A 16,576-nucleotide genomic window follows, 5' to 3' on the forward strand; every position below is an offset into this window, starting at 1 on the left:
GTATCTTTATTAGGGTTGGCCTTCTCTTTGTATAGTTTTGTGGCCTGCTTTGGATCATTCGGCCACCACACATACTCTCTTCGGGCATCCACCCAGTTTGAGGGCAGGACTCCCTCAACCTCCCCCTCCTGCTCTATCCAAACAGCGCGTGTCCACATCACCTGAAACAGACATACACATTTTAATTTTGAGTCTTAATTCAGATTGTGGTGCCGATTACTACACTTGTGTTCGCTTATAATGATTATACTCAATAAAAACACATAATTCAATAATAAACATTCTGCTTTATTTATACATTTGTAGTTTGATGGTATTCACTACATGCAATTCCTCACAAACTAAAATTTAAACTTAACCATGAGAAAAGAGCAGACAGAAGCAAAGTTGCAACTTCTTCATGGAACAGGATTATGTTCTATTCCATGTAGAAGAGGGAAAAGGACATAACCAGCACAATATGGGAGACACACTACTTTTCTGTGCAACTCTTTTACATAGAGGAATTTCTCCCTTGCATGCATCTCCAGACTATTAACATATACAATATTAAGCAGTTTTGACTCACATGGTCCAGCGAAGAAGTTATAAGTCTGAGTCTCTCGTACAACATCACATAGAAGACTTCGGTATGCTCTTTTCTCCTTCACAAATGCAAAGTCCTCAAATGCAAATGCTTTGTGTCGGGGGGGAACCTCCGTGGGTTGCCTACAACACCGTTATTGGAGAAGTCTCCAGGGGTGGGCTGGGGCTGTCTGATGTCAGCCTGAAGCTGAAGAGGTTCCTTGACACGGATAATCATAGCATCTGGAAGATCTGTATGGGGCGTCACCTCAAGACCTGTGGGGGTGTGGGGTGGAAGGCTCTCCTGATGAGTCCAGGGCTGGTGAAACATCTGCCCCCCTTTTACAGGGAAGTCTTGCTGGCATGGGGGAGTTCGTCTTGCAGTGTGTCTCCTACATGCTGAAGACGAGAGCCCAGCTGCTGAAGCAGCCTCTTTACTCAACCACCCTGATCGGGTATCGATGGAATAGACTTTGTTATGATGTTGGATTGTCTAAGTACATGGATCTTTTTTTACAAAATAAAGGACGGCTTTCTGCCTGCTCAGGCTATTGTCGACACTGCGCGGGAGGTTGATGATGAGCTGTCTGGCAGTAAGATCTGCCAGGAATTTGAGCAGCTCAAGCTCAGCCTCCTGGACAGCTGGCTGGAGAAGCTATGACCGGTGCACGGTGCAGCAGGCCCAGCCTGGCTGGAGTTGATGGTTAAGTCTGGGGACCATGGGGGGAGCCTCCTGGGGTGCCCTAACCAGTGTGTTCCACAGGCTGATTGTGGCAAAATGGTTCAGGGCACCAGTGTCTGAGGTGGTTTAGGGAGAATTTCTCCCCCCACTTCGAGCCGGCATGGCTGTGGGCACGTCTGAGGCTGCCTTTTCTGCCCCAGAGGTGCAAGGAGCTGGACTATGTCATACGACACAACTGCATTTTTACAAAAATGGCGCTGCAGAGCCTTTTGTGTGTCCGCTGTGTCCCGCAGCTCGTGAGAGGAAGAGAAGACCCCTATCTCTTGTGCCTCCCGTCAGCCACTAGGGATTAGGGGCGTTAGAGAGCTGTGCTCTTGTGCCTTCCATTACTCCCACTCGGGGGCTTTTCCACTGACTCTGTGAGGGGCAGGTATGTTCAGTAGATTATTGAGCAGATGTTAGGGGTGTTAGAGAGCTGTGATTGTGCAAAACTTCAGGTGTTTGCTTCCCTGCTCCCTCCACCGAACGTCTGGTCCAAACTGGCTCAGCAACCCCTCACACCTCCACATGTCAGAACCTAAATTGTGGCCATTTTTTCATGCCTGGACACCCAGTGGGGTGCTGTTGCTAATCCTTTCCTGGACGTCGCATGCATTCCTGTACAACTCTACCGCTCCTCTTGGTGGGTGTGCTCATGCTGAAACACTCGAAGGCCAGAGCTGGCGGTGGGAGAGCTCCTGCATGCGCAGCTGAAACAGCTCAGTTGGGAAAGCGTTAGACTGAAGATCTAAGGGGCCCTCGTTCAATCCTGGGTTTCTGCACTTCAGCTCATTGTGCCCTTTGTTCCTCTCTCCAGTGTCCCCTGCCTAAAGTAATGCGTCCTTTTCTCTGCCCGATACGCAAACTAGACCCTTTGTGTCTCCAAGTCCCTCTGGAGCCCCCACACTGCTCAAGTGACATAATGAAAAATGCACTGGCACTTTTGGTTAATGATGCATGATGTGAGATTAAAAAAACACAGCTCCTTGCATTCACAACAAGAGCCAGCAGCAAAAGCAGTGCCCGCAGCTTTCCATAGTGTACTGGTTATCACATTCGCCTAACACGTGAAAGCTTCCCTGGTTCAAAACCGGGAGGAAAAAAGCCACCTCTTTTCGCATGTATCTCTACTGCTTAAAGGTCCCTAGAGAGAGGCCATTTGTTTCCAATGTATTTCTGGTGCCTTCATGGCATCTCGTACCAAATTGCTGATAATTTGCAATTTGGCTGTGCAGAGAGACAAAGACGAGCTTTTCGTCAACTCCAAAGCAGCTCAAAATAACATAAAGATTGCAAACCACCGGGAGCTTCTTAGTGAGCCCAGGATCTCATCACGAGGCCAGGATATCTACTCCAGCAACGGGCCTGGCAAACTGTTCCATACTTTGACCACTCTCGGCATAAACAAGTATCCTTGGAGGATAAAACGCTCTGCTGCTGTCAGTTCTTTCTGGAGCTATCAGCAGGAGGTGCCCCAGGCTTTCCCTTTTCACGTCGGACTCTTTTCTTTGTTCAGGACGCACGTTTCTTGCCCTCTGTGCTGGTGAATCGCAAGTCCATGTGTGCTGTCATGACCGCTGTCGCTGCCGGGAGCGCTGACAATGCACAAGTGGCGCTTTCTGGAGAAGCAGTCCAACTCCAACTTGTACTGAGCTGAGATGAACAGAGCACGGATCTCACGGAGGTCAGCTGTCGAAGCAGCAGGGCGGCGCTTCTGCAGAGCAAGGCTCTGTAGTGCCTTTTAAATCACTGTGGAAAAAGAAGGATCCCTTTTCAGAGTTAAGTAGGCTAAGAAGTGCATAAAGGCGTCCACCTTGTGATTTGGGCCATACTAGCCTGTGGTAACGACAGCAGAATAAAGACCATCTTCAGCCCACGCGGGGTGGGTGTGCGTGTCCAACAGTACTGCTCTCGACTCCAGGGACATCCTTTCAGAGTCACAAGTCTGAGCTCAGATTTAAACACAATCATGACCACGGAAATCTGTAGGACACTGGCTCTCAAATCTCTGAAAGAAGACTGGTAATTTAGACAGTAAAACAAATCACCTGGGTTAATTAAGGTTCAATTAATAAATGAAGACTCACTCGGCTGTGTGTTTTGGAAAAGTGCTTTGATTTCTGAAGGAACAGGTGTTCACTGATTTCAGGTTCACAGCTTAACATTTCACAAAGTACAATGTCTTGCAGGTATACACAGTTGGATGATCATGTTTGCATCACTCTTTTAAACCGGGGGAACAGACAGGTTATGCTTATTTATTGTAAAGTGATTTTCCTTTAGTAACATAATAGGGTATCACTTTTTTTACTGCAAAGATCATTTCTGTGGAGAGGTCATTTTTATGTTTTTAAGGGTCTGCAGTTTTTGTAATCACGTCGAAAGAAAGGGACTGAAATGTTATGGTACAAATATTTTATTGGAAATGTATTATTAAAAAACTGCTTCCGGTGTCTGGCATGTTTCTTACAATCACTTGCTGTAGTTTTGTCTGGTCATAGGTGGGCACTGTTATGTAACATCTTCAGACTATATTCACGCTCTATTTGGAATTAATTTGAGAATAATGCACAGTTTTGTAGGTTTAAAAGGGAAATAAATTTATAGCTGAATGCAAAAAGATTGTAACATTTTGTTCAGTTAAAATTATGTATATATTATAGTAGCCTATACTGTATATATATGGGTTTTATATCTATATACAGTAAATCTATTTAGGTGATTCACCTTTGAAACATTGTGAAATAGCAAGACTTGATATTAATTCCTATAATTCATATTAGTTGCTCTTAAAAGACAAATATTAACCTGAAAACTGTTTCTTCCTATATGAATGAAGACTACATGGTTTAAACACACACCCTAACCTGTAATGGTGTTTTGTTCTAAGATATCCAACAATTCCATTTCATATTCCATTCTCATTCATAAGTACCTGTGTCATTATGCATCACTGAAAATGACTTCTAATGGAAGTGTTTGATGTTTTTATTTCAGTAATTTGATAAGGAACATGTTGGAGTGTTTTGAGTCATCACTTAAAAATATTATATGTATAGGACTAGCAAAAGTTCTGTTCACTGACTGTGTAAAAAACTATAAGATGGAAAATAATCAGTTAATTTTACTGAACGAATTACGTGAGTAGTTGGCTGATATGGCACCCAAATTGTTTTGTATCTATGAGTGAAGAAATGTTCTGTACATGGCCAGATCTGCCAGGTCTGCCCTGTGCTCTGGTTACAAAGAGATCTGTCATCTGAGTTATGTCATCTTTCGCACTGTGATTCCAGGCTTTCCTCGATCAACATAAGCTACTAATCATTGTTAAAGTGAAAAACATTTGGTTACAGAAAATGAGTTCTAACTGCTCTAAAATAAATGTAAAATAGCTTACATCTGAGCATTATTTTGTTTTATTAGTGCACTAGGAAATACCCCTCAATCATTACATTTAACATGTTAGATATATTTTTTGTAAATTTGAAATCGTTTTGCATTATCTCACAAAATGGATTCTAGGAATTATTTAACGATTACCAATGTATTGTATACACTGTATTGTATGTATTGTAGCAATTATTTGTAAAGGCAGCCCTTGCTCTGCTAACAACTTCACCACTGTAACCACCCTTTTCAAGATTTTAGTCCAATACTCATATTCGTTGTCAAACTGTCTTTAGTTCTGAATCTATTAGACCATTATCAGCCCAGCGCATAACGTATACAACCATAGCCTTCCTAGGGCTCTCCGACACTTTGTGTTCAGCCAAGCGTGCAACTGCTCTTTTCCAGTCACTATAGCCTACGGTTAGTCAGGACTGATTATCACTATCCCCAAATAATTTACTCGTCATTTCCGAGTTTTCTTTTGAAGAGGGTTTTAGAGAAATACCTCTTATGTTGTCTTTCTGATGCTGCAAAGCCGCTGGGTCTGGGTTTTAGGAAGCGGGAGCGGGTGTTTCGGCCTCTGTTAGCTCCACGGCAGCAGGTGCAACAGCCATGGCGGCGGCCCGGACACGGCTCGTGAGTCTTGTGGAGATGGTGGCGTTTCGGACGGCTCTGCCTCTGACTCATGTTCCTGTGACTCCGTTGCGGGAGCTGCTCGTCCTCATGAGCGGCATGGATGTAGACTGCGCCTCGGCCAGAGCTCGCTGCAGCTAACTTCTCAACCGCGGTTGTTGTAGCACTGGCTGCAATGTTAGCCGCAAACCCAGGATGGGGGTCGGGCTCAGCAAACTTGAAATAACCAGTCAATCTGGGGATCTTTTTATGTCGATCCTGCTCACACTGCTCTTTTAACCGCTGTGCTTTTCGTTCTTGTGCCCCGCTATCATATTTTCTACCGCACATTTTGAGGCCGGCAACCGTAAACTTCCACCCGAGATCACCCAATACATCCGCTAAAATAAATTTGAACTGCGAAACCATTGCATCTAACCAATCATTGGTTCACAAACTATTCAACATTTTTATGGACCAATGGGGCCCACAGGTCTGTTTAAAAAAATACCCCCAGCCAATGATACAGGGAAAATATTCCAAGCGAGTTCTGGCTGCTCTTATACTGAGAACTTCCGATCTCCAAAAGAGCTGTGATGTGTGAATTTCACAATGCACGTTTCTTTCACCAAGACTCACGCGAACAAGCCGAGGCTTGCGCACACAGAGACGAAAGCTGAAAGTCAAACTGTAATCGAAAGACATTGAAAAACAAAACGTTGTGCTAACCGCATTGACCAGATCGCCAAAGCAGAGTATCAGCGCAAAGACCTTCTTGATTCTCTGTAGTAAAGGAGGACGAGAACTGAATTTGAACATTTTAGAATTTTGTAACTAAAATATAACTTTCAAAATCAACTGAAATTAGAAACTATATTGTCGTGGAATCTTTATCAAAGAAGAGCCAGGAGAGGTGTTCTCATTCACTCAGTAAGGTCTTTATTCATATTGCGCAATAGGGAAAGACAGCAACCACTAGTCTGTGCAGCAAGTGGGAGCTGATTTCAAAGTAAAATAGAGAAAGGTCCCTTATTTTATACACTTAGCTGATGCAACACCTCAACTTTCTTACTTCATTACAAAGACAGGCAGCCTTGAAGGACAGAGAAGACAGCTACTGTACGTGCAGTTTTGTATCTGCCTTTTTTGCTGGGGCAGAGATAAACATATTCTTAGAACATCCTGTGCCCTTGACTTGCTGAGGTACAATCTCACTTTGTTCATAGAATCCAACTGCTTTTACAACACAGCTCTGCCCGTGCACGACATTTTTAGGATAAAACTTTTCTTCAGTAACTTTCCATTACAATATATTCAAAACAATAATTCTCTATGCATAGTGATTCCCAATTTCAATCCACTGAATTTTTGGACAGGTTCCAGTCTTTGATCCCCGAGAAAGCTGGGAGTTTCTTCAAAGTAAATTTTTAACTGTCAGTATTCCAGATTTTACAATTAATCTATTTTTGGAAGGTATGGAAAAGAAGACAAAACGACAACAATAACCACATAAAGAATCCATGTCAACACTACGTCAATCCTCCCTGTGTATCTTCTGGGAACACTGTTTAAAACATTATCTGGGAATTAGTTTGGACAACTTCTGACTTATACTGCCTTACAAACAAGGTAAAATAAATCACATTTAAAACTTGTCCTAGGTTTTATGAATAAGATGATTTATGTAAGGCAAGGAAAAGAACTCTGACATTTATTTTGAGCTGTTTATATATATACAAAGTTGTTTAGATAGATTTAGTAAAGCTTTATCTTTAAGCATTTAAATGTGAATGCCAGATGTAAGGACATTGATATGTTATTAGTTGTTATAGTTATTAGTTCTTATAACAACATAGTTCTTATACTTTGTGAGCTGTAATATGGAAAAGAAAATGTTTTTTTTCCAATTAATGTGTTATTAATAACAGGTAAATATCACATTCGCAATACAAAATGGTCTAAAACTTCTCCATGCTTTAAGGCGTGTAAGACAGAAATGCAAAATATTACTTGAACTCCTTTAAAAATGGTAAAAATAACACATCTGATGTATGTAAAAGTCTTAAGTTATTGTATTCAGATTTTTCATTACCTCTGGCAGAATAGTGTTTTGTGTGTTTTTATTTTCACTTGACTTTTTGGATTACTTTTCTCCTTTGTATTATTTGACGTTCTGTTAAAACCTGAGGAAAAACTCTCCGTCACGCAAGGTGTCTTCCTGAGCGTCCCGTCATCCTCTTCAAGCCAGACCGGGGTTTCACCTTACCTCTCTGTCCACTGGGGGTCGCTGTGGAGCCGAGAGCGGGCTCCCTGCCCAGCAATGTGTGTTTCTGATGTAACTGGCTCAACAGCTCAACAGCTGCATCCTCACCTTGTTTAGCAACCGCTCTGCGTCCCATTTCTCAAAACAGCCTCTTTTTATTCAGCGGGACCAATTTCTCATTAAACCCACAAGGCCTGCAGGCACAGAAGTACATATTAGTATCTTCAAGTTCAGTAATAATAATAAGAATTGCTTTTCTGGACACTCCACTTAAAGCGCTCACAGGTAATGGGGAATCCCACCACCACCAGTGTGCAGCCCCACCTGAATGATGCGACAGGCAGCCATACTGCGTCAGAACGCTCTCCACACACACCAGCTACCAGAGTGATGAAGCCAGGTCATAGATGGTAAATAATAGGAGGCCATGATTGGTAAGCTCCAATGGGAAATTTGGCCAGGATGCCAGGGTTACACCCCTGCTCCTTTCAAGAAACAACCTGGAATCTTTAATGACCACAGAGAGTCAGGACCTCGGTTTTACATCTCATCTGAAGGACAGTGCCTGTTTACAGTATATTGTCCCCATCACTTTACTGGGGCATTAGGACCCACATGGGCCGCAGGGTGAGCATCCTCTGCTGGCCCCACTAACACCTCTTCCATCAGCAGCCTTAGTTTTTCCCAGGAGGTCTCCCATCTAGGCACTGACCAGACTCACACCCGCTGAGCTTCAGTGGGTTGCCAGTTGTGAGTTGCAGAGTGAAATGGCTGCTGGTTTTGGCTGCGTTACAGAGCTACTGGTCTTTGTGAAGACAAAGGACCCATCTTGACACTTTCTTCTGATCAGCTGTATTGATCAGCTCATTGGGTCGAACCCTGGGCTTCCCCAGAACTCTGGTCTTTTCAATAACGACAACGCACCAAGCCAGTGATGCAGAAAATCAGAGCTTTTATTGACTTTCTTAAATATAATACTGAGACTTAGAGTCTAATTAGCTTAAACTAAGACTCTAATTAGGTTACAAGTTGAAAACAGACCCTATATTACTGTAGTAGTTCAGGTGGGTAGCTGCATCAGCATGTGTAGGCTGCAAAGGAACAAGTAATAGGTCTATTCTGTCACGATTATAGTCCCCCCTCCTTAAGGGTGCTCCAGCCCTTTCACTTGAGACTTTATTCTGTGCACCTGTTTCCTATTCCCAGCCCACCTTAAAAGCCAGGCGCTGACGCTCATCCGGGCTCTGCATCTTATTTCCGTATCGTGCGAGTCCAGGACCTGGAAGCGCCTGGTCCCGTTTAGGTTTTAATCTTGGTTCCCTTTCCTGTTCCCTGTCCGCTGGTTCCGACCCGGCCTTCGTGTTTTAATTCCGTGTTTTGATGGATCTCCTGGTTTTGGACTTACCTTTGTTTTGGATACTCTCTAAGGACTTTTCTTTTGGATTGTTCGCCTCGGCCACACCTCCCCCGTGCACCAGCGCACCTTGGACACATCCCCCTGTCTTCAGCCCCATATTCCTGCATGACGTTTCCCCAGTGTTTCCCCACTTCTTCGGATTGTGTCGTCCGCATAGGGTCCGGAAAGAACTGTTCGTTACATATTCCATGCTGAAAAGAGAAGAAAGAAAACACATCGTTTGGGCTGTGGAGCCTTCTTCACGTGTCAGAAGGCTCCACAGCCCAAACGATGTGTTTTCTTTCTTCTCTTTTCAGCATGGAATAGACCTATTACTTGTTCCTATAATATTATAATCAAGGCTTCATGGTTTAAAAACCTGTAGAGTTGAGCGGTGGCCCAATGAGAATCAAGTCTTATAGCACCTCAGTTCCAATAGTACCTGGGCTGTAACAGGATGTCTTCTGTCAAGCACTTTGAAATACAGTACATGCATACAATCCAGTACATCAATAGGATATAGCCATCTATAGAATACACCCATGTATAGCAGAATACAGATTAGCTTAAGATATAAAAGAGTATTAAGTTTAAAAGAGTATAAAAGAGGTTAGCTAACCAGGGTGTCACAGACACAATCCTGCAGGATTTTTCCTGCAGTCTCATCTGCTGATCATAGACCTTACCAGGTGGGTAAAAATGCCTAATTATGCACATCAGTAATTAAGAATTTAGGTGATCAGATTCATAGCTCTTTACCCCCTAAAGCCTTTGCTTTTAAGGGGCTCATAACAAGACCCGGGCTCGAACCAGCGACACCTGGATCATGGGGCTCAGGGCCGGTGGTGTTGAATTGGCATCCCCTGCAGTGCCTCCCGGTGACCAAACAGTGTCAGTACACCTTGTATAACACGCAGACCTTCATTCTCCAGTGGGTTTCCTGCCGCTGTCCTGCCTGTGGTCTATGTCCTGTTCCATAGGGAAATACAGTCCGGTCAGATGCATTTTACTTATGAAAAATATCTAATATTTAAAAAATATCCTTCAAAAAATAATGTAGGCCTTGTGACATCTCTGCCCATACAATGTAGAGTTTTCGCCCGGTCTGTACAGCTTCTTCAGGGACCAGAGCTGTTGGAAAAAGTGTCGCTCTGTTCTTTTCCTGCAAGACACAACAGGAGAGGTCAGAAGGTCACACAGAAGCCCAGAGAGAACTAGCTGGGCAGCTTGTTCCACACTTCCACCACCCTTTGTGTAGAGAAGAGCCTTCTATCCTGATTAGAGGACCTCCTCCAGTTGTGTCTTGACAGAAGCCAGGCTATGGTCTTGCACCACATGGCTGGGCAGCTTGTTCCCCATTCCCACAACTTATTGTGTTTATCTTACAGCAACAAGCTGGCAGCTGTGTTGCCGGGCAATTGTACAATAGTTACATTATATGTCATAACATTCCTACAGTCAGAGAGGCCTCCCACTGTCAGGACTCATCACAGTCATCCTGGGCTGCAGTGTATCTGACCTCAGTGCTCATACAGCCGGGACTCTGGGCTCCTAGGATGTCAAATCACAGATCAGTGTTAGTGAGACAGCAGTGAATTGCTCTAATCTGAGCTGTGTTGTAGCTAATGGACTGTCAGATGAAACCCCACCTGCGTATAATAATAAGCAACTCAGATACATTGCAACAACTTAATTGCAGATCCAACAGAAATTCCAAAAAAATATTTTTTTTTCATTTTCTCCTGTCTCACCCTGTCTCCTATCTCTTATGTCTGCTGTCCATATTGATCTTCTCACCTCTCTCTCTCTCCTTGTCGTTTCTTTCTCCAGAGGACAAAGGCAGAAACGAGCAGCAGCAGAGCCACAGTCAGAACCCCGATCACCACCCCAGCGATGAGCCCAGTGTTCACGTCGGGCTCTGGATCTGTCAACACTGTAGAGGGACGACTGAGCTCTTGATGAGAATACAGTATGTGTCTGTTTCGTTGTGTGTGATTTAGTATCCAGTGTTTTCTGTGCTTATTCTAGAATGAGGCTGAATTGGTATATACACCCGGGTTATCACAATGTCAAACAAGAACCTGCAGAGCTGAGCCCAACAGCTGAATGTCTGTTCTGTCTTTAGGGACAGAGATCCAACTGCGGAGAATCTCTCTCACACATCGTCTTCTATTTCTGTGAGAAGTGTCGTGCATTTTTTACCGCACATCGACACCAAAACAGATTGATTCCTGGCTGATTCTCAGCTCCAGTAGTTCACTCTCCTGTGTTACTTGTTCACATAGCTCTGTGCTGAAGGTTTGATCACAGTCCGCACACCAGTGCGTCTCTCAGGACATCCTGCTGGTCAGGCCTGGCAGTGCAGGTCTTGAGAGTTTGTGCCAGAGTCCCAGTCATCCAGCAGACTGACAGTGCAGGAGAGCACTGATCACCAGACCGGGATAGATCTCTCTCTCACTCACCCCAGTTTACCTCCAGCTTGTTGTCCAGACCGCTGTGCTGGAACCTGCAGGGATAGTTGCGTCTCTCGCTCTGCTCCTCCTCACTGACTCTCAGGCTCTTCCTCAGCTGGTAGGTCCCGTCTCCGTTGGGCAACACCTTCCCCCCTCTCAGCTCCTGCTCTGGGATGGGATGCCCGTCTCTCAGCACGGTCACCTCCACGGCCCGGGGGTAGAAGTCAGTGGCCAGGCAGACCACTTCTGTCCCCCCAGAGACCCCAGATTTCTTCTGAAAGACCCTGACCTTGGGCTTCACTGCAACATGTGGGAATAAAGAGTAACAGTATTTTATGTAGAAAGTCGATCTTTTATGTCATCAGGCAGTGACTACCACAATGTCTTGCTTGCAGGTTTCTTTAACTGTCCTTTCTGCTGTACAGAAAAAAAAACTTGCATTATTTTAATGCATGAACTGTAACTAGTTTTGTCATCATATGACTCCTACCTTGGCTTCCCTGTATCAGTTACCAATTATATTTCACATTGCCTTTAAGCCCTGATGCTGAGTTGTAAAGAAAAGAGAGAAAAATACAGGACACTGATTACAGCAAATGCACTGGCAGCTGTTACTGGTCTTTTACACATCCCTAATGCCCTGATACCACTGACCTCTATGTGTGGCCACAGCCATGCAAATAAAGGGGTGCCCACTATCTGGGTCATTCTGCTGTCTGTTGCTCACTGACCCAAACCACAGTAGCAATAATTATGATATTAACTATTCCCCATCCAAGCACAGAAATGTGTAAACTTTGCCAACCATTCAATTAGAATTCCAAGCATTCTGTGAATAAAGCACAGTGCCCACCAGAATAACACATTCCAGCAAAGAAACCGGAAAAACAAATGTAGCAACATCATCACTCCATTAGGGAATTGATGGACAGTACACCAACATTGGGAGAGTGCTACAGTGTGGAAACAGCTCGGGATGTTTCTGGCCACTTGTAGAGGAAATACACATAGACTAAAGAGCTGACCTCTCCTCATCAGCCTGTTACTCCCCTGCAGCAGGTAGCTCTTCAGGATCCGGCCACACAGTGGCTGGTAGAAATTCTCTGTCAAGAACTTAGTGGCCTGCAGCCACGCCGTATCAATGACTACTTGTGGGATGAGCAGAGTCCAGCTGTGGCTCTTCATGTTGTAGACCATCACATCCTGGTCATCGTAAGCGTCCCAGCTCTCGTTTCGGGCCGTACCGTCATCGCCCAACTCACAGCCAGCCACTGCCTGGTAGGTCTGTTGACCTGCAACGCACAGATCAGGCACCTCTGCAAATATCCCTTTCCAAACTGTGGCTTGTGAGCCTGTGGCGTCTGAGGGAAAGTCAGTGTGATAATATAACCAGGCTACCAGGATGGGGAGGAAACTGGACCAGACCGAAAAATCCTATGCAGTCCCTGGAAGAACATGCAAACTCCACATAGAATGCATTCCCGCCTAGAATGAGACAGTACTGTTAACATCCATATATAGTAATTTGCTACAGGAGCCTTGAGGATACCTCTGTGGAGCCAAGCGCTCTTTCAGCAGGGAGGAGGAATGGAGACTTTTGGAATGTGTGTGTCATCAACTCACCTCCCGTGTGGTTCAGGTGAGACATCAGGAGCTGCAGCTTTTTTTTCATGCTGAGATAAAAATCATGGCCTGCTTGAACCTTGTTCATGGCTTCCTCGACCTCGGAGCCTGGGTGCCAGTGTCGTCGAGAGATGATCTTCCCGATCTCGCTGTCGTAGTATTCCACCTGGATATCGTCCACCATTCCCACAGCCACAAACTCCGGCATCTGGGTCTGTCCCATTGTGAGAGTGAAGAAATACCACAGGGAGTGCGAGTCTGGAAACAGGACAAGGACAGGAGAATGAACTGGACAGTGCCCACCATCCCCCTGACCACTAACTCTGGGTCTGGCCCATCTGGAGAGTCCAGATTAACCAGAGGGAATAAGAGTGAGAGATCATTCCAACCTGATCTGCAACATGTCTGAAAATCCAGCTGGACACTATGCTGTTCTTTGTAATTGAACCGATTCCCAGCACAGTGCAAGAGTGTATCTGATAGTGGCGTATATAGAATCTATAGAGAAACAGAATATAGTCACTGTAGATTTCAGCTCAACTCGGTTAATGGCCATTTTAATATGAACTGTTTAACTGAGCTGCTAGCCCAACTGATGAGTTTCACTTCCAACTCTCAGACCCCAACACTGCTGTGCCTGTCAGAATTGTAACTATCGGAATGAAGAGGAAAAGGGATTTTTTTTAATTTTTAAAACAGAAAATCAAGGGCGCAAGCTACACAGCACCTATGTACAGCAGCAATTTTTAGACTGGTGTTACATTGAAAAAAAAGACTAGCGCTGTTAACCGGTTTTTACACACGCCATCAAGTGGTCATTAAGCAAATCGGCGCTTCCATGATTTTACGACCTATTTTGATAACTGGACCACTGGATGTTAACCAGTCATTGGTGACTTAATGTTTTTTTTTCCAGGACACAAGAACATTTTAACTGACTGAGAAGCCATGCCCCCTGCTCATCGCTCTACAAAACAACCTGGTGTTTAGAGTGTTACAAAACACCAGCAGCCATATCACCCTGCAACTCACAACTAGCAACCCACTAAAGCTCAGCAGGTATGAGTTTGGGCAGTAACTGGGTGAGAGACTTCCTGGGAAAGCTGAAGTTGCTGCTGGAAGAGGTGTTAGTGGGGCCAGCAGGGGGAGCTCACCCTGTGATCTTGTGTGGGACCTAATGCCCCAATATAGTGACGGGGATACTACACTGTAAAAAGGTGCTGTGCTTCAGATGAGATGATCAAAAACCACAGGGTGTTACTCAAAAAGAGTAGCACTGTAACCCAAACTGGCCAAACTATCCCCATGGCTTCCTCCCTCTGCTATCCTCCCCACTGACAGCTGGTGTTACTATTATGGAAACAGACAAAAAGACCAGCAATGTGTTAATTTCCTGGCGTTTTACCAAAATTCACACTACCATTCTCCCTTTGCACACAGAGATGAGCGCTGCAAGTCCAACAGAACTCAGAAGAGGTTCTGAAACTCCGTCCAATCCATTTTCTAACCACGGTATCCTGTACAGGGTCGCGGGCGAGCAGGAGCCTATCCCAGCAAGCAGCGGGTGCGAGACGGGGCGCCTACCAGTCTATTTATTCCACAAATAAATAGACACATAATAGTAAATAAATAATTTATTCACAAATTATGTGTCTATTATTTAGACACAGACACACACACACACACACACACACACACACACACACACACACACACACACACACACTCAGACCGGGAATTTTTCAAATTTCCCCCAAAGTGCCGCTGGTGTTGAAACTCGCTGCTTTTCTTGAAGAGCAAAACATTTGGCACTCACCCGCATGGACAAGATCCCTGCAGCAGAGAAACATCAGCGCAAAGACCTTCATGGCTTTTTCCGCAGCAACTGACTAACGGGAACACAGCCTGAGCCAGTTAAGGCTGAGGGCATAGGGGTTAGTTTATCGGTTATGCGGAAACATCTGGCGCTCGGAGTCTGGAGTCGCTAGGTACTGTAAAAAAAAACATGTGTCAGTTACCAGTAACTGCAAAAACAAATGTGTCATAAGAGCCTTGTCCTCACAGCTCACTCATATATGTGCAGCCAATAGCATTCGACGTGTCAGCTGTTACAAAGTGGGTTAACACTTGTGTCACAATAACACAGACGGCACATGTACGTCACCCGTATGTTCCAGCCAGCGAAGCTAGTCTTTTCTTTGCGAAGCGAAACACAGAGGAAAACTTTTTTTTTCACTTAAATTAAACCAAACAGCGGAAATCATTTGGGATTACGTGGGACAAAGAACGCAATTTTGGGAGGGGCAGTTAGATAATGCACACAGCTAAGACTGAAGACTCACATGTGAATCGAATATTAAAGAAGTCACATTTAAGAAGTAACGCTGAGCTGTAAACAGCTTGATAGCAAGAATCCAGAGTCACTTCGTTTAACGGTATCGTCCCCGTGTGACGTCACAATGCCGGTCACGACGACATTTAATTCAAGTAGGGCAGCTGCGTCAGCATACGTAGGTGCAAAGGAACACAGTAGAGGTTTATTCCAGGCTGAAAACAGAAGGAGAGAGGTGTCACCGTTTCTTTTCTTCTCCTTCCAGCCTGATGACATGTACACCATGAGCCGGTTAGACTGAATTTTGTGAAAGGACGTTAGTTCAAACATTAGCGATTGTTCTGGAAAATCATTTTTGAACAACTACATGGGGAACTTAACGAAATATAAAATAAGAAAACTTGCTTCATAAAAGCAGTGAACACCTTGTTCATTCTTAGCGGAACCAAATGGTGTTATTAAAGCCATAATTGATCCTACTCCAGCTGCTCATTGTAATCAAAAAGAAAAGGAAAAACTGAATATGATGTAATGGCAGTTAGAGAGATTTAAGTAAGAAAAGCCAATATTATATGTGTGTGATCAAGAAGAAAATAAGAAAACAAGAAGGAGAAAAATACTTTTTCATACTTTTTTTCATTTCTGCTTATCACCTGTAAGCCAATGCAGTTAGCATGTGAGAGAGGATGACGTTAAAGAGGAGAGAGAGATGGGCAGATCACAGCATGTGTTGACAGATTTGAAGGGGAGATTAGGTGTATTTACAGGAAGCAAATCAGTGCTCATGGCCACTCAGGCTCAGAGGCTCTGGCAGCAGTCAGGTCTGAGAGCTTCTCCTCATATTGACACTGGAGCTCTGAGAGTCAACCTCCATTCTGACAGGAACAGCCCTGTACTGGTCCTCAGACACACTCAGAGGTCTGTGATATTAATAAATATGTCAAGACAAGATCTCACTCTATTGTTAAAATGGGATATCCTAGCTCCCTCAGTCACGTGGATATCAGACTGAGAAAATCATACTGGCTGATTATCGTCAAATGAAATAAGAATTTCAGAAGAAGAAGTGATCTGCTATCCTTAGTGGGTAATTGAAAAGTAAACTGTAGTGCCCCCATTTGTCACCAGCACAGCAATGGAAATTATTTGTGGCAAAAATAAAAGTGAGGTTGATATTCCAATTTGATTTTTTTTTCTGGTATCTTCGCTGGATTGTGTTATT

The 16,576-nt window shown here is 44.3% G+C and overlaps 1 protein-coding gene across 1 annotated transcript; it reads right to left on the reverse strand.

The window, feature by feature from the left end:
* Positions 1 to 9,990: 9,990 nt before the first annotated feature.
* Positions 9,991 to 15,684, reverse strand: LOC148824493 (major histocompatibility complex class I-related protein 1-like). Its single transcript, XM_088926155.1, has 8 exons — positions 15,597 to 15,684; positions 14,839 to 14,855; positions 13,345 to 13,360; positions 13,023 to 13,280; positions 12,425 to 12,691; positions 11,409 to 11,699; positions 10,744 to 10,870; positions 9,991 to 10,108 (listed from the first exon to the last, which is right to left on the reverse strand). The coding sequence occupies exons 1-8, from the start codon at positions 15,682 to 15,684 to the stop codon at positions 9,991 to 9,993; spliced, it is 1,182 nt and encodes a 393-aa protein (XP_088782281.1).
* Positions 15,685 to 16,576: the final 892 nt, after the last annotated feature.

This window comes from Atractosteus spatula, chromosome 10 (genome assembly GCF_055471065.1).
Source record: "Atractosteus spatula isolate fAtrSpa1 chromosome 10, fAtrSpa1.hap1, whole genome shotgun sequence".
In the NCBI taxonomy this organism is placed as follows: domain Eukaryota; kingdom Metazoa; phylum Chordata; class Actinopteri; order Semionotiformes; family Lepisosteidae; genus Atractosteus; species Atractosteus spatula.

What these genes read in the sequence shown, in the direction of transcription:
- LOC148824493 (XM_088926155.1), bottom strand. Translation starts at nt 15,684, where the DNA reads ATGTTTGAACTAACGTCCTTTCACAAAATTCAGTCTAACCGGCTCATG. An exon ending in TCACCTGAACCACACGGGAG is followed by an intron (nt 12,692 to 13,022) that starts GTGAGTTGATGA and finishes TGTGCGTTGCAG; the next exon opens with GTCAACAGACCTACCAGGCA. An exon ending in CAAGCTGGAGGTAAACTGGG is followed by an intron (nt 10,871 to 11,408) that starts GTGAGTGAGAGA and finishes CAGTGTTGACAG; the next exon opens with ATCCAGAGCCCGACGTGAAC.